Source organism: Miscanthus floridulus, chromosome 15, assembly GCF_019320115.1.
Source record: "Miscanthus floridulus cultivar M001 chromosome 15, ASM1932011v1, whole genome shotgun sequence".
Classification (NCBI taxonomy): Eukaryota; Viridiplantae; Streptophyta; class Magnoliopsida; order Poales; family Poaceae; genus Miscanthus; species Miscanthus floridulus.
In genome coordinates, this window is record NC_089594.1 from 22,631,253 (window position 1) to 22,656,825 (window position 25,573).

Genomic DNA, 25,573 nt, shown 5'->3' on the forward strand with positions numbered 1-25,573 from the left:
AGCAACAGCAGGTGGAAATAGGTACTTCATGCTATTGGTTGATGATCACTCTAGGTGGATGCAGGTGTTTTTGTTGAAAAACAAAGATCAGGCATGTGATGCTTTTGTCAGGTGTAAGGAAAATGGACCCTAGGCCCATTTACTTTGGATTTTGGTGTTTGATGACCAACACAACCAAATTGAACTAATGAATTTGCAAGTGATTGTTTTGTAGTTCAATAGGATGCAAGACGTGACTTGGACAAATGCGACGTGATGATCCAATGATCAACACCTCAAGCAAGACCTTAGGAGCACAAGAGAAGACCCAAGATATCAAGCAAAGTCCAAGCATGAAGATAGGAACCAAGCCGCACGCAAGATCGCGAAGAAACGAGCTCACAGAAGCGACCGAACGCTGGACCAGACATTGGAAGAAAGTGACCGGATGCTCCGATCAATGGCTCGGCAACAGCAGGTGTCAGCAGCAGCGATCGGACGCTAAACAAGTGAATTGACCGGACACACCGATGGCATTGTTCATCAGCCCAGCAACAGACTCAGCATGGACCGGACACTGGTGGCAAATCGACCGGATGCAAGACAATAGCGTCCGATCGAGTACAGAAAGGTTCCAGAGCGGCGAACTTGTGACCGGACATGTCCGGTGGCAAGTGACCGGACGATGGCAGCGTCCGATTAGTTGTTTCGTGGCTTCAACAGTCGAGACGACCGAACGCGTCCGATCAGGACGACTCCAGCGTCCGGTCAGTAGCAGAAAAGCAGGACTTCGTCCCCAATGGCTACTTTCTCAGTGGGGCTTATAAATACAACCCCAACCGGCCATTTGAAGGGAGCGAAGCTGAGGAAATATATCAAGGGTGTTGATACACCATTTTAGTGATCTCCACTTGCATATTGCTTAGTGTTTTATTAGGTGATTAGCGTAGGTGCTTTACGAAGTGCTTAGGTTGATTAGACCACCGCTTATGCGCTTGCTCTAAGTTTAGGCCTAGTGTTTAGTGAGGTTTGCATACCTCTTACCACTCGGTGCTTGAGCGCACTGAAAGGATCAAGATGCCCAAGAGGGGGGGTGAATTGGGCTAATTCTAAATTTTCTTGCAATAATCAAATCCTACGGATAGCCTAATTAACCCCTTGTGCCTAGAAAAGTGTTTCTATCAAATTTACGCACAAAGACTTGCAACCTATGTTCCAAACTTACTTTAGCATAGCAATTCTACGAATGTAAAGACAAGTATTGAATTTGCTCAAAGTAAATACTCAAAGTAAATGCTCAAAGTAAATGCTCAAAGTAAATGGAGAGAGGAACGCGGCGATGTTTTGCCGAGGTATCGGAGAGTTGCCACTCTCCACTAGTCCTCGTTGGAGCACCCGCGCAAGGGTGTAGCTCCCCCTTGATCCGCGCAAGGATCAAGTGCTCTCTACAGGTTGATTCTTCGACACTCCGTCGCGGCGAATCACCCAAAGTCGCTCACAACTTGAGTTGGGTCACCCACAAGCTCCGCCGGGTGATCACCAAGCTCCCAATCACCACCGAGCCGTCTAGGTGATGGCGATCACCAAGAGTAACAAGCACGAACTCTCACTTGACCACGCGAAGCCTAATGAGAAGATGGATGCACACTTGTCTACTCTTGATTCACTAATGAGGTTTCACTCTTGGATTCTCAAATCACAAACACCTCACTAGGACCTTGCTCTTCTTGGCACTCACAAACGTGTTTCTCAGCTGTTGGAATGAGCAAAAGTAACTCCACTCACGAGTGGAGCTTCTATTTATAAGGCAGCCTAAAAAACGAACCGTTATGAGCTTCTGCGGGGTGACCGGACGCTCCGATCGTTTTGACCGGACGCTCCGGTCAGTTCAACCCGCGCAACAGTTTTCATGTGATGACCGAACACTGTCAGGGTCCGGTCACCACTGACCGGACGCGTCCGGTCACACTTTCTCAAGTCTGGACCCTTACTGGAGTCGACCGGACGCTGGCCCTCAGCGTCCGGTCACATTGACCTTCCAGCGTCCGGTCACACCAGACTTGATCTCCTCAGTCAAATGAACTGACCGGACCCTACGGCCAGCGTCCAGTCGCACCGGAGCCAGCGTCCGGTCAGTATTTGACCCTCCATTCACTTCCAACTTTCGAACATATGTGAATAAAGTTTGCTCCAAAGGATCTTAGGCATTCATAGGAGCTACCTAGAGCTAGTTTTAATAAGTGTGCACCACACCTAACTCACTAGACTCAACTAGGTCAAGCTACCCGTTCATACCCCCCTTCATAGTACGGCTAAAGGAAAAACAAAGTCCTAAACTACTCTAAGTGTCTCTCCAACTTCAATTGACACTTAGAACTAGTTATCCTTAACCTTATCGTCCATCCTTTGAAAACCGAAACGATTTCCATCGTAGGGGCATGACAAACTAGATTGCCCAATCGATCTCCATTACCATGACCTAACTTAATTGCCTCTGCAAAACACACGTTAGTCATAGTAATCTTGTATTGACATTAATCACCGAAATCCAACTAGGGGCCTAGATGCTTTCACGCACCATTGTTGTACATCAGAGGGGCTTGTAGTCTTGCGAGATCACACCAACCGTGTTTGTGGTGTGGCCGCCACCGTGTACCGAAGGGAACAAGGCCCTCGGTGTTTTGGCCGGAAGCTTGATAGTGAAGATGGCGGGGAGCATCCGGGAGAGGCTTGCCGGAAGGCACATCGGAGACCCACTTGCGCGTGGGAAAGGCCCGAGGCTATCCACAGAGCTACCCGACCGGGAGCTTGGCCCTTGCGAGGGATTCATTGCGAGGGGCTCCAACGAGGACTAGGGGGAAGCTTACGTGCTTCTCGATACCTCGGTAAAAATACCGGAGTCGTCGATGGGAGTTTGCATATCTCTACCTTGCTCTTTAGCTTCCGCATTTACATTGATTGTATTACTCCTTTTGCGGTAGAGATAGCAACACACTAGCAAAACCATAGTTACACATTTAGATAGTTTATCTATTGCATAAGTTTTGCTAGGGTTAGAAAAGGAGGCCATAGTTTAGAGTTAGTTTTTTAAGTTGCCTAATTCACCCCCCTCTTAGGCGTCATGGTCCCCTTTCATCAGGTACAAAGCAGAAGTGGAAAACTTCACTGGGTGTAGGATCAAGACACTTAGGTCTGATAGAGGAGGGGAATTTCTAGTTGGTGTGTTTGCAGGAGTATGTGAACAAGCTAGAATTAGGAGGCATCTCACAGCCCCATATTCACCACAGCAAAATGGAGTGGTGGAAAGAAGGAATAGGACTGTGATGGAGATGTCTAGAGCATTGCTGAAAAGCATGATGATTCTAGGGAAATACTGGGGTGAAGCTATCAGGCACTATGTGTACCTCCTAAATAGACTGCCAACCAAGGTGATTGGTGACATAACCCCTTATGAGGCCTGGAATAGAAGGAAGCCAAGCCTTGGGCATCTGAAGGTGTTTGGGTGCACTGCTCATGCTAGGCCAGCTGCACCACATCTGAAGAAACTTAATGATAGAAACAAAGCTTTGGTGTATTTTGGGGTGGAAGAAGGCAGTAAAGCACACATACTATATGATCCTGAGTCAAATAGGATTGTTGTCAGTCGAGATGTTGTGTTTGAAGAAGGAAAATGTAGAATTGGTGCTCAGCTTTGGGGGGAGACATCTCAGTTGAGTTTATTGTTGAAAATGAAGATAGGACATGCATATTTGTTGATGGTAATGATGAAGACACACAGCAAGAGCAAGCAGTGCCAACTGAAAATAATTTAGCAACTGGGCAGGGCAGTTTTGAAGTTGTGCCGGAATTGCTACAGTCACCAGCAGCAGACACAATGCAAACTGTCAGTCATGCAGAGAATTCAGTTGTAGGTTTTTCAACACCACAGCATACAATGCATGTTGATGATATTCCACACCATCATCTACTAAAAGTAGTGAGCCAATGAGATTTAGAGCACTAAATGAAATCTATGATGAAACTACTAAAGTGGAATTAATGGATTCAGATGTAGAAGCTTTGCTGGCAGAAACAAAAGAGCCATCTTGTTATAGAGAGGCAGCCGATTATCAAGAGTGTGTTGATGCCATGAACAAGGAAATGCAGTCCATTCTGAAGAACAAGACCTGGGAGTTGGTTAAGCTACTTGCAGGCAAGAAGCCCATTGGGTTGAAGTGGGTTTTCAAACTAAAAAGGAATTCTGATGAAGTGGTGAAGCATAAGGCTAGGTTGGTTGCAAAAGGATATGTCCAGAAACATGGCATAGATTTTGAAGAGGTTTTTGCACATGTTGTTAGATTGGACACAGTGAGAGTGCTATTGGCATTTGTAGGAAACAATGGCTGGAAAGTTCATCACTTAGATGTCAAGTCAGCTTTTCTGCATGGTGAATTGGAGGAAGAGGTTTATGTGTCTCAACCTAAAGGTTATGCAGTTAAGGGTAAAGAGCAGCATGTACTCAAGTTGAGTAAAGCTCTTTATGGACTTAGACAGGCTCCTAGGGCTTGGAATGTCAAACTTGACAAAAGCCTGAAAAAGTTGAATTTCAAAAGGTGCTTGAGTGAACAAGCAGTGTACACTAGAGGAACAGGAGCAAATGCAGTCACATTGGGGGTTTATGTTGATGACTTGATAGTGACAGGAGGAAATCCAGATGAGATCAAGTTGTTCAAGGAACAGATGATGACTGAATTTGAAATGATAGATTTGGGGCTATTGACTTACTACCTTGGAGTTGAGGTAGATCAGAAAGCAGATTACATCACTGTCAAGTAGTCAGGATATGCTAGAAAGGTTCTGTTGCAATATGGGATGAGTGAGTGTAACTATACCAGATTCCCAATGGAACTAGGGAGCAAACTCAATGCAGATAAAGGTGCATACCAGTTGATGCAACTAAGTATAGGAGAATGATTGGTTGTCTTAGGTACTTACTGCATACCAGACCTGACCTCTCTTACTTAGTGGGTTTGGCTAGCAGGTTCATGGAGAAGCCAACAGTGATGCATACCAAAGCTATGAAATAGATCATGAGATATCCAAAGGGTACTATTGATCTTGGGCTGGTGTATGTCCAAGGTGGAGGTACTAGAGAGATAGTGGGGTACACAGAAAGTGATCTGGGAGCTGATTTGGTAGAGAGAAGGAGCACGGGTGGCATGGCTTTTTACCTAAACAAAAACCTGATCAACTAGTGCACACAAAAGTAAAAGACAGTAGCCTTGTCATCCTATGAAGCTAGGTTTATGGCAGCCACAATAGGAGCTAAGCAGGCATTGTGGCTGAGGAATTTGATCAGTGAGATTACCAAAGAAAAACCAAAGGTAGTAACTCTCTTTGTTGATAACAACTCAGCTATAGCTCTGATGAAAAATCCTGTGTTCCATGGAAGGAGTAAGCACATTGACATCAAATACCATTTCATCAGAGAGTGTGGAGAGGGGACAGATCATTGTGAAGAGAGTTTGCACTGAGGAGCAGAAAGCTGATGCTCTGACCAAGGCTTTGCCCGCTGGGAAGCTATCAGTCATGAGACACTCGCTCGGGGTTAGGGATCTCAGTGTGTGCTAGTCTTAGGGGGTAGTATCTTGGTGAGTAACCCTGCCAACACTGATAGTGAAGACATTCAGTGGAGAAGGCGTAAGTGAGCAGGGTAGGAAGGCTTTAGTTTGAATGTTGAACGCCAGAGCGGAGCTACGGTTGTGGTGACCGCACCCATGACGCGCTACTCTCTGCAGTGTGTGTTTTCAGAGTCATGTATCTTTGTTTAGCGGTTGTATTAGCTAAAGTGTGTGTGCTAGACTATTGGTATAAGGAGCTGGGAGTTCCTTGAGTCGTGTTATCATAGGAACCGCCGGTCAAGCGCATTGTATCGTGAACCATTGTGAGTGAAAAAGGGCACTGTCTCCCGGGCGACCTCCAGGCAGTTGCTTCTATGTTCATCATTTGTTCTCGCGTTCATTGTTCTTGTTGATCGATCTAGCCACCATACAATGAGTAATTGAGATCCTTCGCTAATGAGAATGTCGCCCTAGAAATTTCCACTCCCAAACTTATGTTTCACGCGATCTAGAACTGATATGCTGGTCTTATCTGAATTTCCATCTGGGTGGCAAAGCCCGTGAATATAATCTTCTCAAGCCAGACACATGCAACTGTGTTAGACTGTAAATGTATATATGCGTGTGTATATGGGCCTAGGCCTTGGTATAGCCGGCCGGTCCTCTATTTGGTTAGAGAGATATGAGAAGATCTTGGTTTGGTCCTGTTTCTATAAACCACGAGATCTCCTCTCCCCTATATATATGTACATAGGTCTCTCCAATCATTCATTCATTTTCATTCCACGTAATCCTTATTGCTTTCATGGTATCACGAGCTTAGTTTTTTTTTCCTTTCCTGGCTGTCGCCCGCCGCCTCACTGCCATGGCCGGCGCCACCCCCCCACCGCTTCCTCCTCCGCTGCTACTGTCGTCGATCCCAACGTTGCTGCTACCGAGTCCAGGGAGGAGCGCGCCCGTGTGGACGCGCAGGCCGACCCCACTGCTGCCGCTGCCCTCCAGTCCATGGAGACACGTGTCAATGCGACCGAGTAGGCCGCTACTGCCGCTGCCCTTCCAGCCGAGCAGGCCGCTGTGGCTTGACTCGCTAAGGAGGAGCACGCCCATGTAGCTCGGGCCGCTCGCGACGCCGCCGCTGCTCGTGCGGCTGATGCCGAGCGTGAAGCTGCCGTTGCTCAGCAGGAGTGGGACGCCGCTGATGCACGACTTCAGGCCGCCCTTGACCGCACGGCTTAGGAGTGCGCCGCGGCCACTCCACCTGACGATGCTGCCCCTGACGACGCCGAGGATGCTGAGGATTTCGCCTCTGCCGACGGTGATGATCCCCATCTTCGCACCGTTCTGCTTCAGCACGAGGCCGCAACCCTCCTCAACCTGCACTCCTAGGCTATGGCCATGCAGAACATTTGGCTATTTGTCCCGCTTGTCCTCGACATTGCCTCTGCCTTCTATGGCTGCTGGCGTCAGTTGTTCCTCCTCGTCATCGGCCGCTACTCCTTGGAGAGCCATGTCCTCTTCGACGCTGCCGCCCCCAACTCTTCGGACTGGGTGCGCATGGACTGTGTCGTGCAAACTTGGATCACCGACACCATCTCTAACGCCCTCGCTGAGGCCGTGATCGAGTTTGGCACCACCGCCCGTGCCTCCTGGCTCACTATCGAGTCACAGTTCCGCAGCAATCGCAAAGCTCGTGCTCTCCAACTCGACGCTGCCTTCCGCAACTTCAAGCAAGGCGACCTCGACATCACTATGTACTACCGTAAAGTCAAGGGCATGGCATATGCCCTCCGTGACCTCGGCGAGCCCGTTAATGATAGGACTCTTGTCCTCAATCTCCAGCGCGGTCTCAATGGCCGTTTGGAAGCCATTGGGCGTCACCTTCGCCGTGAACGTCCGTTTCCTACCTTTCTACAGGCACACAATGACTTGCTCCTAGAGACTCTGCCTCCTTTGGCTATGGCCCTAACAACCACCTTTGGCAGCGCTCGGCCGCCTACGCCCTCGTGTAAGGTCGAGATGGCGGACTAGAGGAGGGGTGAATAGTCCTTTCTAAAATTAATCGCGTCGGCTAACCGAAACAAGTGCGGAATTAAAACTATCGGTCTAGCCAAGACTACACCCTCTATCTACATTCTCTAGCACCTTCCAAAGATACTAATTAAGCCACAAAGGTGCCGGGCTAGCTAGAGTTCACCTAACCAATTCTAGGAGCAAGGTCACACAAACCTATGCCACTAGTACTTTAAGCAACAAGGGAGCTCCTACACATGCTAGTAAGCAAAAGCACAAAGCCACCTAATGCTTACTAGCAATGCTCAATAACAAGGCAACCAATGCCAAATTAGAGAGCGCAAATACTTAGCTACACAAGCTAAGCAAAGTGACTAACAAGGTTACACAAACCAAATTAGCCATGCAAGGGAGCTACTTCTATGCTACACAAGCAAGAAGATAACTAGTAAGCTACACAAGCTAACTAATTACAAGAGCAACTACACAAGCACAATGTATATGAAAGTAATTACAAGCTTATGTAACGAGGATGCAAACCAACGGGAAGAACAAGGCTGACACGGAAATTTTTCTCCCGAGGTTCACGTGTTTGCCAACACACTACGTCCCCATTGTGTCGACCGCTCACTTGGTGGTTCGGCGGCTAATTTGAATCACCCGCCAAACCCGCACGTCGGGCACCGCAAGAACCTACCCCAAAAGTGAGGGTAGCTCAATGACACGCTCAACTAGAGTTGCTTTTCGCGGCTCCCACAGGGCGAGCACAATGCCCCTCACAAAGCTCTTCTCCGGAGCACCGCACAAGCTTCTTGCGGACTTCGACGGAGACCACCACCAAGCCGTCTAGGAGGTGGCAACCTCCAAGAGTAACAAGCACCACCGGCTTGCAACTCGATCACCTAGTGCCACTCGATGCAACCTCATGATGCAATCGCACTAGAATCGCTCTCTCACACAATCGCATGATCACTATCAAGTATATGTGAGATAGAGGGCTCCCAAGCACTACTACACAAGCCACCAAGGCTCTAGTGTGCTCAGCTACTGGCCCAAGGCCGACCATGGCTTCTATTTATAACCCCACAAACAAATAGAGCCGTTACCCCTTCACTGGGCAAAAGTCGGGACGACCGGACGCTCCGGTCCGATCGACCGGACGCTGGACCTCAGCGCCCGGTCGTGCGATGCACGCCACATGTCCCCTTCTTCAAACACTGTTCATCCAATCTCAATGATCATCTGACGACCGGACGCAGCAGCTTGAACTGACCGGACGCAGCAACCCCAGCGTCCGGTCATTTCCAGTAAGGTACCAGACATGACCAGACGTGTTCGGTCGGTCATGATCAGACGTAGCACCAGCATCAGGTCACCTCTAGCAACACTGCTCTGCCTACATCATCACACGTCACCTTGACCGGACACACCCTGTCAGTGTCCGGTCACTTCCAGCGCCAGCGTCCGGTCGATCACCGACGCCTGCCCGCTGACTGCCACTACTGACCGGACGCTGGAACCCAGCGTCCGGTCACTACGTGACCAGTGTCCGGTCCACTCTGTGAGGCCCTATCTTTTCTGTATAGGGCGCCGGTGGCACCGTCAGACTGTCCGCACTCTACGGGCGAACACTCCGCCGGTGGAGTTCTGAACCCTTCTCACCTCTGTTCCATCGCCGAGTTGATCCACATCAACTCTAACTTCATCTCCTTTGTAAATGTGCCAACACCACCAAGTGTACACCACCATGTGTATGTGTGTTAGCATTTTCACAATTATTTTTCAAAGGATTAGCCACTCAACTTGCCATGCCACTCAATCCTAGCGATGATGCAAAGTTAGATCACTCGAGTGGCACTAGATGACTGATATGCAAACAAGTTCGCCCCTCTTGATAGTACGACCATCTATCCTAAACCCAGTCACAAACTTCTCTACACACCTATGACCGGTGAAATGAAATGCCCTAGGTTATACCTTTGCCTTGCGCATTCCATTCCATCTCCTCCAATGTCGATGCAACACATGCACCAACACGATCAACAATGATATGATCCACTTCATATCATCATGTGATCATATTGGTTCATCGATCTTAACTTCACTTGCTTTTCACCATTGCCTTCATCCATCGACGCCAAGTCTTGCTCAAGCTTCACCGCCACGTGGTCCATCGCTCCAAAGCCTTCGACTTGCCCTTCATGCTTGCAACCGGTCCATCAAGCCAAGTCTTGTCTTGATCTTCTCCACCTTGATCACATGACTCAATGTCATGTCTCATGTGCAATGAGCTCCTTCATCATCGCATGTGTGAGCTTTGCAACATCTCCAAGCCATTTTCACCTTCATGACATATGTTGCTCACACATATGTACCTGTGGACTAATCACCTGTGTATCTCACATAAACACAATTAGTCTACCTAGGTTGTCACTCAATTACCAAAACCACACAAGGACCTTTCAATCTCCCCCTTTTTAGTAATTGATGACAATTCTACAAAGATATGGAAAATAAGCTCTTTTGGATTCATGTTGCTTGCCCAAGCAATTTTACCATGTGAAAATGATTTTGGACAAGTACCATAAACCCAAGATGGTAGTATTAGCTCCCCCTACATATGTGCTAGAGTGTTTGATTTGAAGCTCGCACATATGCATAGATTCAAATTGTGGGAGAGTAATTACTACTAAATGATGCTAAGGTGTATAGAATAAACCTTTGAAGTGTGTACCAATCGGAGTTGCACCTTTAAGTTCATCCTTAGAACCATGGTTAGCTAGATATCACTTGGAAATAAAAACACTAGATACCTTGTGAGATCAACATTAAAGGTAGGGTACTAGCATTACTTGAAAAGCATACCAAGTGTCTAGCTATCATCCTATGCATGCTAGTTATCAAATCATTATTCAAGTTCTACAACTAGCATACACCACACAAGCATGCAAATTGAATTTGAAAGCTTATGCAATGCAAGCAAGCACATGAATATGCACATATCAAATGCAATCAATCAAAGTTCATGAGCTTGCTCCCCCTACTTGTGTGCTTCTCTTGTCCAAGAAATTTTGATCCATCTCTTTTCTTCAATGTTGCTCCCTCTTTGTCCATATCCATGTCCAACCTCTACTTCTTTGAGCTTTTATTACTTATCTCTCCCCCTTGTATAATCTCAATCTCAAAGCTTTCATATCTTTGTACAATCTCTCCCCCTTTGTCATCAATTTCCATAAAAGGTGTGCTTCTCATTGATGCAAAGATATACATTTGGGGTAGATGGTTGAGGCTTGAATCTTGCATTTTTTATGGACATCATTTGATTGGTGGAATGACACCACTTGAAGATACCACTTGTAACGTATACCACTTGTATCTTGTATAGGGCTTCTTGAGATACCACACATAGGATCTTTGATCTTGATATCAATTTGTGGTACACCTCCCCCTATGTGATAGCATGGGTCATCCATTTGATACACTTGAGCTCTTGTAGGTGAGGGATGCATTCTTCATTTGATGATCACTTAAAGTTGAGGATCACTTGTGGAACCATTTTCTTGCATGATTGATATTATGTGTAGATGTGATATCACTTGAAAGAATCTTCTAGTATGGAACCACTTGTTGGATTTTTCAATAAAACCCATTTCTTGAACATTTGCTATCTTCATGAGTACCACTTATAGGATATCACTTGTGAGTTGATCTAGACATCATTTGAAGATTCTTGATAAAATACTTGAGTCTAGATACCATTTGAAACAAACAAACAAACTAGATATACATTTGCATTGTTGTCTTATGTTTGTACTCTTATCACTATCATGAGCTTCTATGATTGACTTGAACTAAATTGATTTGTCTAAGCTTCCAAGTCCGGTTTGAACCAATGACAAGCTTCTTCACACCTCTTGCAAGGGTTATCTTGCCAATGTTGTACTTGTCACTTGTTAGCAATCCAAATTGAGTCAAGTACTTAGGTTCACTAGCTCATGAACAAATTCATATACTAACCACTAGATCAAGTAATCATTCAAACAATAGTGGTAGGCTATAAATTTAAGCATTTCATTTGTTATGCATGATCCTATGAAGCATGTACTATATGCACTAACCGCATACTAGTAAGGGATGAAATGATCATGCACATTACAATGATACCTTTGCTATGTTGGAGTAGAGGATAGTCACATAGATTCCAATTCATTACTCCAACAGCAATGTGAAGTCCCATTATAAGCTTGGTGAAGACCAATAGATACCATATTGAATTCCATTCTTCACCCATATGAAATGAATACCACTTATGATCAAGTGCACTTTCTTGTTGTGGTTGGCTTGCTTTATCTTTTGATCTTTGCTTGCATGAGAGCATCAATTTGAGAATACCACTTGAAATATCATGACTAGCTCTCTTTTAAGTGTTGCTTGCTTTTCTTGATCAACCCTTTTGATTGCTTCAACTAAGCATCTCAAATGTTCCTCGGATCACCACTTCTATGTTAGCCTTCCAAGTACCACACTTGGTTCACCTACACATAGGCGGCAAGCCCCTAAACTAGGGAGAAGTGACCTCTCTCCAAGAATCATTCTTGATACTCACTTGAAATGACTTGATTGATTGATCCAAGTGATGGACTTAACTTGGTGAGTAACCTTGATTCCTTCTTTAAGTCCTTTTCTTTCTTCTTGTTTAAGTCCTTTTCTTTCTACCAAATGATTTTCAATAGTCACTAGAACTTAAACTTCAACTTTATCTTGAGTTTGATCTTGATCTTTCAATTTGAGTACCGAATGTGTGCAAAGTACACTCCACAATCAAATAGCCTTGTACTCTTTGCTTGTCATGCTTTTAGATCATCTCAAGACCAAACTTAGGTACCTCAAACACTTGTAAACATGTTTCCAACTTGAGGACCTTTCAATCAAAGTGACTCTAGATCAATCCAACATTTGTTACTTTTCTGACAGATTTTGTACCCTTCAAAGAAATAAGCATATCTCCCAAAGTACAAATACAAATACCACTAAATTTGGTTGAGGTGTGCAATACTAATTTACCTAGAAGCTGTAAAAATTTTAGCTTCATTTGACTTCTAGATTGCTACCAGATTTCAATTCTTCCACCAATGCTACATGCTGAAAACAGCTGCACTATAGCTGACAAGATCCACTCCAAAACCGAAGCATTTCTTATCCAATTCTCATGAAAATTATACAACATCTTATACCATAAGTCTAGAGCATGTACACCAATTTTTATGCCAATCCAATAAGTGTTGATTACTCAAACATGGCTAAGATCACAGCTCACTCAGATTTTCAATATAGGACAGATTTCAATCACTTGAGCTATACTTCATCAAATATGAATCAAACTTGAAACTAACTTGTTTGAATACTTCTATAAGACATATATCCATTCAATCATCTCATAGCAAGCAACATTGCATATTTATCCAATTCAATCAACTCATATGCACCCAAATGAAATGATCAACAAAAGATATACCTTGGTTAGCTCATGATCATCCAACTAGCAAGCTTCAACTTCAATTATTTGCAAGTCATCAAATATATTCAATGAATTACCAACAACTTAAATTATAGCACTTGTATGTTGATAGCACTTTGGACTTCACTCAATTTTTCACTTGGCATTGGGTTTGGATGTGCACTAGGCTTCATATCTTGACTCAACATATGATGATCAATATGAAATCAATTGAATCAAGTCTCCAATGCCGATGGTACCTACAATCAATCATCCACTTTTTGATGGTACCCAAACAAGTTTGGGTCCTCTCAGGTTAGGAGCAACATACTTAGGCAACGCCTTAGTATGAGTAGCGGGATATTTTGCAATAGCAACCATAGAGGTACTATTACCATCCTTTCTAAGCATATTATTATCAACAATTGAAATAGGCTTAGAAATATCACCTAGGGGACATGAATGTGCCATGTGTCCCCTTTCTCGGCATAAGTAGCACTTTCTCTTTGCTTGAGCCTTCTCTTCTTTGCTCATGTGGTGCTTCTCGTTGCCTTGCCTCTCATGGATTGCTTGAGCCTTCTTCTCAAGCTTGGTAGGACACTTAGAGGCAAAGTGTCCCACACTTCCACACTTGAAGCACTTGATGTGAGCATGATCTTTCTTCTCATCTTCATTCTTGTTCATCATTTTGGCATCTTGAGTTTGCATTGAATGCCTTGCCTTTCCACCCCTTCTTGTTTTCTTCTTCTTTATCATCAAATCACCACCATCTTCATGGTTGATCTTGATTTGAACTTGGGGTGTCTTCTCTTGCTCAACTTGTGGCTTTGGTTGAGGCTTCACTTGTTGCTTCACCAATTGCTTGGTTGGGCACATTGAGGTAAGATGACCCCAAGTGCGGCACTTGAAGCACTTGACATGCTTGAGCCTCTCATCTTCTTTTATCTTCTTGAGCTTCTCAATGTTAGGGCAACCATTTGCAAGGTGTCCCGCTTCATGACACCGGTAGCACATGGTATGAGAAAGCTTTCTTTGTTGTAGCTTCTTCATCTTTCTTTCTCTCTTTCTTTCGCCCTTTGTCATCTTCTTTTTGAAGCCAAGGCCACACTTGTCACAATACTTTCTTTGAGTCTTCAACATGTGCTCAAAGGTGACTTTTGAGTTGTAGCACCTCTCTAACTTATTGCTCAATTTCTTTACTTCATTTTTGAGCTCATTGTTCTCCTTCAAAAGGTTAGTCTCACAAGACATAGAAGTAGAACAAGCATCTAATTATGAAGAGCATGGCATATCTAATAAATCATCACAAGAGGTGGACACATGCTTCTTGCCTACATCACAAGGGTTAGCAACATTTTGCAATTTATCATTTGATCCATGTGATGAGCTCTCATTATTTTTAAGTTTCTTTGTAAACACTTTAATGAGAGAAGCATGTTGTTCTAATAATTCATCATGAGATGCAAGTAGTGTCTCATGATTCAATTTTAGCTCATCATGTGAAGATTTATAAGCATCAAGTAATTTCTTATGTTCTTCACAAGAGTTCTTTAGAAATGAGTTTTCATTTTCTAAGTTCAATGTTTTAGCTTTCTCATTTTCTAAAGACATGGTCATGCTAGCAAGTCTACTAACAAGCTCATCATATGAATCAACATGATCAACCACATTATCATTTGATACCTTGGTGTCACCTTGTGACATGAAGCAATGTGGTGATGGAGAAGAGCTTGTAGTAGCATCACAATCATGGCCCAAGCATGAACAATCATCATTAAGATCACCATCAAGTGTGCTTGAGGTAGAATCTTCATGTGCAACACTTGTGGCATCATCATCAATCTTGTCAAGTGAACTTGTGGTAGATCGATCATCATTATCATCACTTGACCATGAGGTGGAGCAATCTTCCACAATCACCAAGTTGTGGTCATGCTCAACACACTCATGAGCCTCCTTCTTAGGCTCATCCTCCTTCTTGAATTTGACATCATCCCATGTGGAGGAATCACCATAGAAGGCTTGGAGTGCCATCCACATATCATGAGCACTCTATGCCATAAAGGTGCTGGGCTAGCTAGAGCTCACCTAACCAATTCTAGGAGCAAGGTCACATAAACCTATGCCACTAGTACTTTAAGCAACAAGGGAGCTCCTACACATGCTAGTAAGCAAAAGCACAAAGCCACCTAATGCTTACTAGCAATGCTCAATAACAAGGCAACCAATGCCAAATTAGAGAGCGCAAATACTTAGCTACACAAGCTAAGCAAAGTGACTAACAAGGTTACACAAACCAAATTAGCCACGCAAGGGAGCTACTTCTATGCTACACAAGCAAGAAGATAACTAGTAAGCTACACAAGCTAACTAATTACAAGAGCAACTACACAAGCACAATGTATATGAAAGTAATTACAAGCTTGTGTAACGAGGATGCAAACCAACTGGAAGAACAAGGTTGACACGGTAATTTTTCTCCCGAGGTTCACGTGTTCACCAACACGCTATGTCCCCGTTGTGCCGACCGCTCACTTGGTGGTTCGGCGGCTAATCGGCATCACCCGCCAAGCCCGCACGTCGGGCACCGCAAGAACCTACCCCGAAAGTGAGGGTAGCTCAATGACACGCTCAACTAGAGTTGCTCTTTACGGCTCCCGTGGGGCGAGCACAATGCCCCTCACAAAGCTCTTCTCCGGAGCACCGCACAAGCTTCTTGCGGGCTTCGATGGAGACCACCACCAAGCCATCTAGGAGGTGGCAACCTCCAAGAGTAACAAGCACCACCGGCTTGTAACTCGATCACCTAGTGCCACTTGATGCAACCTCACGATGCAATCGCACTAGAATTGCTCTCTCACACAATCGAATGATCACTATCAAGTATATGTGAGATGGAGGGCTCCCAAGCACTACTACACAAGCCACCAAGGCTCTAGTGTGCTCAGCTACCGACCCAAGGCCGACCATGGCTTCTATTTATAACCCCACGAACAAATAGAGCCGTTACCCCTTCACTGGGCAAAAGTCAAGACGACCGGACGCTCCGGTCTAATCGATCGGACGCTGGACCTCAGCGTCCGGTCGTGCGATGCACGCCACGTGTCCCCTTCTTCAAACGCTGTTCATCCGATCTCAACGGTCATCTGACGACCGGACGTAGCAGCTTGAACTGACCGGTCGCAGCAACCCCAGCGTCCGGTCATTTCCAGTAAGGTACCAGACATGACCGGACGCGTCCGGTCGGTCGTGATCGGACGCAGCACCAGCGTCAGGTCACCTCCAGCAACACTGCTCTACCTGCATCATCACACATCACCTTGACCGGACACACCCTGTCAGTGTCCGGTCACTTCCAGCGCCAGCGTCCGGTCAATGACCGACGCCTGCCCGCTGACTGCCACTACTGATCGGACGCTGGAACCCAGCGTCCGGTCACTACGTGACCAGTGTCCGGTCCACTCTGTGAGGCCCTATCTTTTCTGTATAGGGTGCCGGTGGCACCGTCGGACTGTCCGCACTCTACGGGCGAACACTCCACCGGTGGAGTTCTGAACCCTTCTCACCTCCGTTCCATCGCCGAGTTGATCCACATCAACTCTAACTTCATCTCCTTTGTAAATGTGCCAACACCACCAAGTGTACACCACCATGTGTATGTGTGTTAGCATTTTCACAATTATTTTTCAAAGGATTAGCCACTCAACTTGCCACGCCACTCAATCCTAGCGATGATGCAAAGTTAGATCACTCGAGTGGCACTAGATGACCGATATGCAAACAAGTTCGCCCCTCTTGATAGTATGGCCATCTATCCTAAACCCGGTCACAAACTTCTCTACACACCTATGACCAGTGAAATGAAATGTCCTAGGTTATACCTTTGCCTTGTGCATTCCATTCCATCTCCTCCAATGTCGATGCAACACATGCACCAACACGATCAACAATGATATGATCCACTTCATATCATCACGTGATCATATTGGTTCATCGATCTTAACTTCACTTGCTTTTCACCGTTGCCTTCGTCCATCGGCGCCAAGTCTTGCTTAAGCTTCACCGCCACGCGGTCCATTGCTCCAAAGCCTCCGACTTGCCCTTCACGCTTGCAACTGGTCCATCAAGCCAAGTCTTGTCTTGATCTTCTCCACCTTGATCACATGACTCAATGTCATGTCTCATGTGCAATGAGCTCCTTCATCATCACATGTGTGAGCTTTGCAACATCTCCAAGCCATTTTCACCTTCATGGCATATGTTGCTCACACATATGTACCTATGGACTAATCACCTATATATCTCACATAAACACAATTAGTCCACCTAGGTTGTCACTCAATTACCAAAACCACACAAGGACCTTTCACCTCATCCGTCACTCCACCAGCCGCTACCCAGCAGCGGCTGCTGAACCAGCAGCAGCAGTCTAAGGGAGGCAAGCGCACATGGTGAGGCAAGCGTGGGGGTGGGCGCAGCAACTCCAACAGCGCCTTCCCCCACAGCAGCGGTGCCCAGCAGCAGCAGCAGTGGCCCAATCTTCATCAGCCATGGACCAGATCCATCAACATGTGGCCTGGACCTCTGCCCTCGACGCTGCCACACCCGCATGCACTTCTCGCTGGTGTACAACAGGGGCCAGGTGGACCGCAGCAGCTCCCTCAGGTGCTTTTGACTGGCGCTCAGCAAGGCTAGGGCGTCAATCCTAGCATCCAGCAGTGGGCGCTTCCTCCGGCTGGTCTGTACAGCCTAGCCATCGCGCCACCCGGCTGGGACGCTTCTAGCCTCGCTGTGAACTTTCAGACCATGTCGTTCCAACAGCCTACATCGAGCAACTGGTACTTCGACTCTGGAGCCTCCAACCACATGACTTCAGACGCTGGTATAATCACCGTGGCTTCCCCTCCATATACTTCATCTCCATCCCATATTGTTGTCGATAATGGGAACCTTCTTCCTGTTACCTCCACTGGCGTGACATCTTTTCCACATAATCTTTGTCTTAATAATGTCCTTGTTTCACCTGGACTTATTAAGAACCTTGTTTTAGTACGCCAGTTTACCTCTGACAACAATTGTTCTGTGGAGTTTGACCCTTTTGGTTGTTCTGTGAAGGATCTTCCCTCTCTGAGAGAGATCATCAGGTGTGACAGCTCCGGTCCTCTCTATCCGCTGCAGTTCCCGGAGTCTGCGTCTGCTCTCCTCGCCACTACCAACCCTTCACTTTGGCACCAGCATCTTGGTCATCCTGGCCATGAAGTTTTGTCTAAGTTAGCACAGTCATCCGCTATTCCATGTAATAATCATGCTAGCCAAACATTGTGTCATGCTTGCCAGTTGGGTCGTCATACTCGTTTACCCTTTCATGTGTCCTCTTCTAGAACCACTCATAATTTTCAGTTAATACATTGTGATTTGTGGACGTCACCTATACCTAGTGTTTCTGGTTGCAAGTATTATCTTGTCATACTTGATGATTTTTCGCATTATCTCTGGACTTTTCCGCTTCGGCTAAAGTCTAACACTTTTCCTACCCAGTCTAATTTCTTTGCCTATGTGGCTACGTAGTTTGGTGTCCCCATTCAGGGTATTCAATGTGATAATGGATGCGAGTTCGACAATCATACTTCCCACGCCTTATTCCTCTCCCACGGCATCCAGCTCCGGATGTCCTGTCCTTATACCTCGCCTCAAAACGGTAAAGCTGAACGCATTATTTGTACCATCAATAATGTTGTTCGCTCCCTCCTGTTTCAGGCCAGTGTCCCCCCCAGCCTATTGGGTTGAGGCTCTTTCCACCGCAACCCTCCTCCTTAACATTCTTCCCACCAAGACACTCAACTTCTCCACCCCACACATGGTGCTCTATGGGTCACCGCCCTCTTATGACCACCTCCGTGTCTTTGGGTGTCGTTGCTACCCCAATCTCTCTGCCACTGCTCTCCTCAAACTCGCCCCTCAATCTTCCTTGTGTGTCTTTCTTGGGTATTCCCCTTATCACAAAGGCTACTGCTGCCTCGACCAGTCATCCAACCGGATCATCATCTCCCGGCATGTGGTCTTTGATGAGGCGTCCTTCCTGTTCTCTGAGGATCCTGGTCGTCCCTCACCCCAGGATTTTGAGTTTTTGAGCTCCACTGACCCTGTGATGGCTCCCCCAGCACCGTCATTTTTTATACCTGCAGGCACTTCTTGTGACTCCGCATAGCCACGTGCGGCCCTTCTTCTAGGGAGCAGCGCCCCTTGGGTCATTGCTGCTCCCTTGGACTCCGGTGGCCTGCTAGCCGGCCAGGTCTCGCCTGCAGCTGCCTCGTCGTCACCAGCAGCCCGCCTGGCTACTCCCCTGACGGCTGGTAGTAGCTGCTTGTCGTGGCACCCAGCGGCCGGCAGCACCTCCCCAGGGCGCCCGATGGTCGGCTGCTCACCACCTCTAGCCGGTCGTGTCGCGCCCACCCCGGCTGGACCACCGCCTGGCTTTCAGCGCTGGGCTAGCCTCGTCTACCACCGACGCCCACAGCCTCCACCCGATTTGGTTGTCCTGGTGCCGGTCCCTCCGGTTCGGCTGACGTACAACCAACGTCCGTGACCTGCTTCTACACCGCCAGTCGCTCCAGCTACTACGTCTCCAGTCGCTGCACCACCATCACCACCAGTTCCTCCTGTTCGCCTCCCTGTCGGGGCGATTCCCATTGTCCCTGTGGTTAACCAGCATGCCATGTGGACACGTGGGAAGGCCGGTTTCCAACAACCGGTCACTCTTCAAGCGGTTTCCCTATCGCCTCTTCTGCGGACTTATCGCGCCGCACTTGCTGATCCAAATTGGCATGCCGCTATGCAGGATGAGTTTTCAGCACTGCTTTCCAACCACACTTGGGATCTTGTACCACGCCCATCTAGATTCAATGTGGTGACTGGCAAGTGGGTCTTCAAGCACAAATTCAAGGCAGATGGTTCTCTCGAGCGCTACAAGGCGCGCTGGGTTCTTCGTGGCTTTACTCAGCGCCCTAGCATTGACTATGATGAAACTTTCAGCCCTGTTGTGAAGCCTGCTGCTGTCCGAACAGTTCTGTCTCTGGCCGTTTCTCGCAAGTGGCCGGTACACCAGCTCGATGTGAATAATGCTTTTCTTCATGGGCATCTCTCAGAGACAGTGTATTGCGCTCAGCCTTCAGGTTTTGAGGACTCCTCTTGCCCAGACTATGTGTGTCATCTGAATCGCTCTCTGTATGGACTCAAACAGGCGCCACGTGCATGGTACAGTCGTTTCGCCAGTTTCCTTCTTCAGTTGGGTTTTGTGGAGGCCAAGACAGATACATCACTCTTTGTAAACCGTCGTGGCTCTGAGACTGCTTATCTTCTGCTGTATGTGGATGATATTGTGCTGACAGCTTCTTCTCCAGACTTGCGTCATTGCATTATTGCAGCCCTACATCGTGAGTTTTCTATGAAGGATTTAGGCGAACTTCATCATTTTCTGGGCATGCAAGTTCAGCGCACTGTTTCTGGGTTATTCTTGTCACAACACCAGTACATGTTGGACATCTTGGAACGTGCTGGTATGGCCGATTGCAAGCCGTGTGCTACTCCAGTTGATATCAACCCGAAGCTCTCTGCTGATGGTGATCCTATTTCTAATGCTACAGATTACCGCAGTCTTGCCGGCGCATTGCAGTATCTCACCTTCACACGCCCCGATCTTGCTTATGCAGTACAGCAGGTGTGTCTACACATGCACGACCCGCGGGAACCTCATCTTGCAGCTTTGAAGCGGATTCTTCGCTATGTTCATGGTACTTTGGACTTGGGCCTTCATATACGTGCCTCCAGTCAGTTTGATCTTGTGGTCTACTCAGATGCAGATTGGGCTGGTTATCCTGACACTCGTAAGTCCACCTCGGGCTACGCTGTGTTCCTCGGTGACAACTTGGTCTCCTGGTCCTCCAAGCGCCAGAACACTGTCTCCCGCTCCAGTGCTAAAGCTGAGTACCGTGTTGTAGCTAATGCGGTTGCAGAGGCTTCCTGGTTGCGCCAGCTATTGTCCGAGCTACATACACCTCTGCGTCAAGCCACGTTGGTGTATTGTGACAACATCAGTACAGTTTACATGTCTTCTAACCCCGTTCAGCATCAGCGTACCAAGCATATTGAGATCGATCTTCACTTCGTCCGAGAACGAGTGGCTCTTGGTGCTGTCCGCGTTCTTCACGTCCCGACGACGTCCCAATTCGCCGACATCTTCACCAAAGGCTTGCCTTCTTCTGTCTTCACGGAGTTTAGGTCCAGTCTCAACGTTCGCCAACACGACGCTGTGACTGCGGGAGGGTGTTAGACTATAAATGTATATATGCGTATGTATATGGGCCTGTGCCTTGGTATAGCCGGCCGGTCCTCTATTTTAGTTAGAGAGATACGAGGAGATCTCGGTTTGGTTCTGTTTCTATAAACCACGAAATCTCCTCTTCCCTATATATATATATATATATATATATATATATATATATATATATATATATATATATATATGTGTGTGTGTGTGTGTGTACATAGGTCTCTCCAATCAATCATTCATTTTCATTCCACGCAATCCTTATTGCTTTCAAACTGCATGCTCACTATCATGATTCATGAATCATGAGGACAGATCAAGCCCCAGCTTACAGAATCATAGCACTGAAGCAGCCTATCATTGTCGCTGGACAGTGGGTGAGCGCTGATCTCCTGTAAAAAAGGCAACCTGTCTTTGACCTGCTCTGCAAATCGGTGCCCAAAGACACCTGCATTGTTTCACTGCAAATTCGCATTCCTAGTGTATGTATCCTGCATGCTAAGACTGATTTGCTGTTTTCTGAACACTCAGGCATGTGCTTGTTACATTGACTGTAATAGATAAATGGAGGCTCTCTAACATTGTAGTGACAGACATATATTCTCAAGTCAAGTTGCGGTGCCAGCTCCACTTGTGAAATGAAGTATTCCAATTTCACAGCCACAGAAAGCCTGCGTCTTTCTCCACCTCTACTTTTCTTCTGGTATACACACCTCTCTCCCACTGCTTCACAAGTTCACAACACAATTCAGAAGGACACAAATATTAGAGTCTAGCTGACAGTCACAAACTTCAAACTGTCCTGCAAATAGGTTTTAGTTGCATGTCATGTATTATTAGTATTAGCAAAAACCCATTTAAAGCTCCAAGGCTTCATCATTTCATTTTACTATAAGTTGTTCATCTTTTCCTTAGTTTTAGTTTCTTTTTATCCATGAATTGATGTTCAAATTATTTTGTTCACCAAATTTGAATTATTATCATATTTTTAAACGTAAAGTATTTAATAATTGTTTATTTTTTAAAAAATTGAGTTTGACCTTATTTAGTACAATTTAAACCCTTCAAGTTTAGCATTGTATGTAAGAATTTAGGGCACATGAAAAACCATTGATGTGTTTTGTTAAGTCTTAAACCCACTTCTTAACATGTGCCTAACACCAAAAGCGTTACAATGTGTAACAATTTAGTGCTATAGGTAGCCTATAAAATGATGAGATGAACACAGGCATGAACGCTCACTTGGTATGGTAGCGTTGGCCGTTGGCTCTAGATGTCAGTGAACCAAAGAGAAAGAAAGGGGGTTGAGAAAAAATATTGTTGGTTTTTTTTATTGAGAGGGAAGGTTTCGAGGGATTGTGATTTTTTAGAAAGGGAATTGCAGTTGCTCAATCAAGTGAGGATGCTCTTAGCTTATTAATAATAGGTAACATTTTTTTATCAGTAATTGTAATTACATGATTACAAGAATGGTTGCCCATGACGTCGGCAGCGAGAGCAAGCACCGACTTTTTGTGACGTCGTGCTTTTCGTCCTCACGCCCGCGTCATCAGTCGGCAGATCGGTCGGTTTTGAGATGTGATTTGGGGATTCGAGTTGCACGAGCGGAAATTTCATTCTTATGCGTTCCATCCTGTTCTGGTTACTGGATCAGATTGGCGAGGTCGGGACTCGGGAGTGCAATCTCCAATCCATCAAGATGCCGTCGCCTCCGGCACCGGGTGCCGAGGGGGATGCCACTGCCAGCACAAGCAAGCGCCGCCGCAGCTCGGACCCCGGATGGGCGTCGCTGCCCGAAGATCTGGTCCGCCTGGTCGCGTCGCGGTTACTGGCCGCGGGCGACCTGCTGCTGGACTACGTCCGCTTCCGGGCCGTCTGCCGCGGCTGGCGGTCCGGCACGGACTCCCCGCGCGGCCGCGGCGTGACGGACCCGCTGTTCCACCCGCGGCGCTGGATGATGCTCCCTGAGGGCCACGGCCTCTACCCCGGCCACGCCGGCCTGGGCGGCTACGCCAGTTTCCTCAGCCTCGACACGGGGCGCATGGTGCGCGGCCGGATCCCGCTCCTCCAGGACACTGCGCCATCGACTCCGTCGACGGCCTCCTGCTGCTGCTACGGGACCTGTACAACGACAGCGCCGTCCGCCTCCTCCACCCTTTCACCGGCGACGTCACCGAGCTGCCACCGCTTGGCCCCCTCCTCCCGCAGCTGGGCACGGTGCTGCTTAGCTGCCCTGCGCCCTACAGGCTCAAAAAGCTCACGAACATGGCCTGTGCTGCTGCTTCCTTCGGCACTCGAGGAGGAGGAGGAGCCATCACCATCGTGCTTGCACTTCATCAGGTACACCGTGTGGCCTTCGCTTCTTCCCTGGACGAGCAATGGACTCTGGCAAGCTGGCCATTGCCATCCTGCCACACACCTTTCCCGTTCAGGGGCAAGCTGTACATCCTGCATACTCCTAGTCAGTTCATGTGGCAAAAATGTACACCAGGTTCTCCAGATTGATCCACCAGTTCAGGATGGGGCAACCTCATCAGGCTTTTCGCTGAAACCGCCCAGACTGATTGCCACAATCCCTGTATGCAATCTTCTACTGCCAACGTGTCTGGTGGAATCTGATTCGAACATCCTGCTGATTGGCCACAAGGATTCATCTATGTCGCGGATTTTGGTTTACAAACTTGCAGACCTTGTGCAGCAAAGGTTCCTCCCAATGAAGAGCATCGGAGACAATTGTTTGATTGTTGGAGAGAGGAGCATGAGTGTCTCCTCTAGGGTGCTGCCTACCGTTGAGGGTGACAGTGTTATTATCCATATACGTTCAAGTTCAGTACAACCAGCCTATGTTGCAGAATACCATCTCATCAGTAGTGACACCGTGTCACCGGCGATTGATGATTGCAGCCTGTATGGCCGTGCACAGGGACCTAGCGACCTTGTTCACTATCTCTTCAGCTGCCGCACCCGTAGCTTATGGTATGTAGATCAGTAGATGTATTTATTTATTTATTTATTTATTTATTTGCAACGTTATCCTTCCTACTGTCATTTGTTTCTGTTTAATTAGGCTTAGCTATTAATTATAATTTTCATGTGTCTTGTAGGAACAGAGGAATAGTATACAGAAGGAAGCCACAAGGTGGGTTCCGTACGAGGTGAAGAGCATGTGCCAGGATGAGGTAACTCTCCTACATCGCTTGTTAGTTGTTTCCTTTACAATACGATTGTACGACAATGCACAAGTTTTGGGCACAAAACTTTTTAATCCTGCCTTAGCTGATGTTGTTCCACAACCCCGATCAGTCAATCCTCATGGTAAAAAAGATCTGTTATCCATCAACGCCAATCAACAGATCCTTCCGCAGATCTACAAAAAAAATCCAAATTTCTGATATGTTAGTTCTCATGACACTTGCAATCAGTGACGAAGCTATAAAAAAATTTAGGAGGGGCTGAACAAAAGAATAGAGACTTTTTTATCTTCTCTTAACCTTAGTCCCTCCTACCTAATACATATATACATAAAATTTTAATGGAGGGTTTAGAGGGGCTACACGTGTCCAGGATCGGTAGGGGGGGCTAGAGCCCCCCTAGCCCCACCGTTGGCTTCGTCACTGCTTGCAATCCCTTCTTTCAAACAATAATCCAGTTTGAAAAAGAAAATTGTACTCTGACAATGCATACTTATATATGGTTGGGTGCTTTTTGGCGGTCATGCTATGTTATCTTTAGTTGTGAGTTGAAATTTGCTTCATCGCTTATACATATAACATTCTTTGGATCACACTTAAGGCCTATTTTTGAAGGGGGGATTGGGATCCAAATCCTTTGTTTATACTTCAAAATCGGAGTTAATCCTAAAGATTCATGGCATAATCCCTCTCTTCCTAAAGCCTTTACATGCTACTTCCTGTATCAGCATCTCCAGAGTACTATGGTAGTCGGAGATATATGTCAAGCAATATATTATCCTCAGTTGATGAACATTTTCCATTAGACTGCACATAAAACACTTATATTTAGGATTTAAAAATGTTTCAATTCATATCATAGGGACTGTTTGTTTTTCAGGGCCAGGACATTTTTTCCGTTGCTCTGGTGCTCTTTCTTCTTCTTCTTCTTCTTCCCTTTTTTGTTTTTTATATTATATTTGTTTATATG

The 25,573-nt window shown here is 46.5% G+C and overlaps 1 protein-coding gene and 1 pseudogene across 1 annotated transcript; both read left to right on the plus strand.

Annotated features, from left to right (window-relative positions):
• Window positions 1-6,968: 6,968 nt before the first annotated feature.
• LOC136507213 (uncharacterized) lies at window positions 6,969-7,607 on the plus strand. The gene has a single exon (XM_066502007.1). It carries the CDS (start codon window positions 6,969-6,971, stop codon window positions 7,605-7,607), a length of 639 nt encoding a protein of 212 aa, XP_066358104.1.
• Window positions 7,608-22,989: 15,382 nt separating this feature from the next.
• LOC136509343 (uncharacterized) lies at window positions 22,990-24,719 on the plus strand (annotated as a pseudogene).
• Window positions 24,720-25,573: the final 854 nt, after the last annotated feature.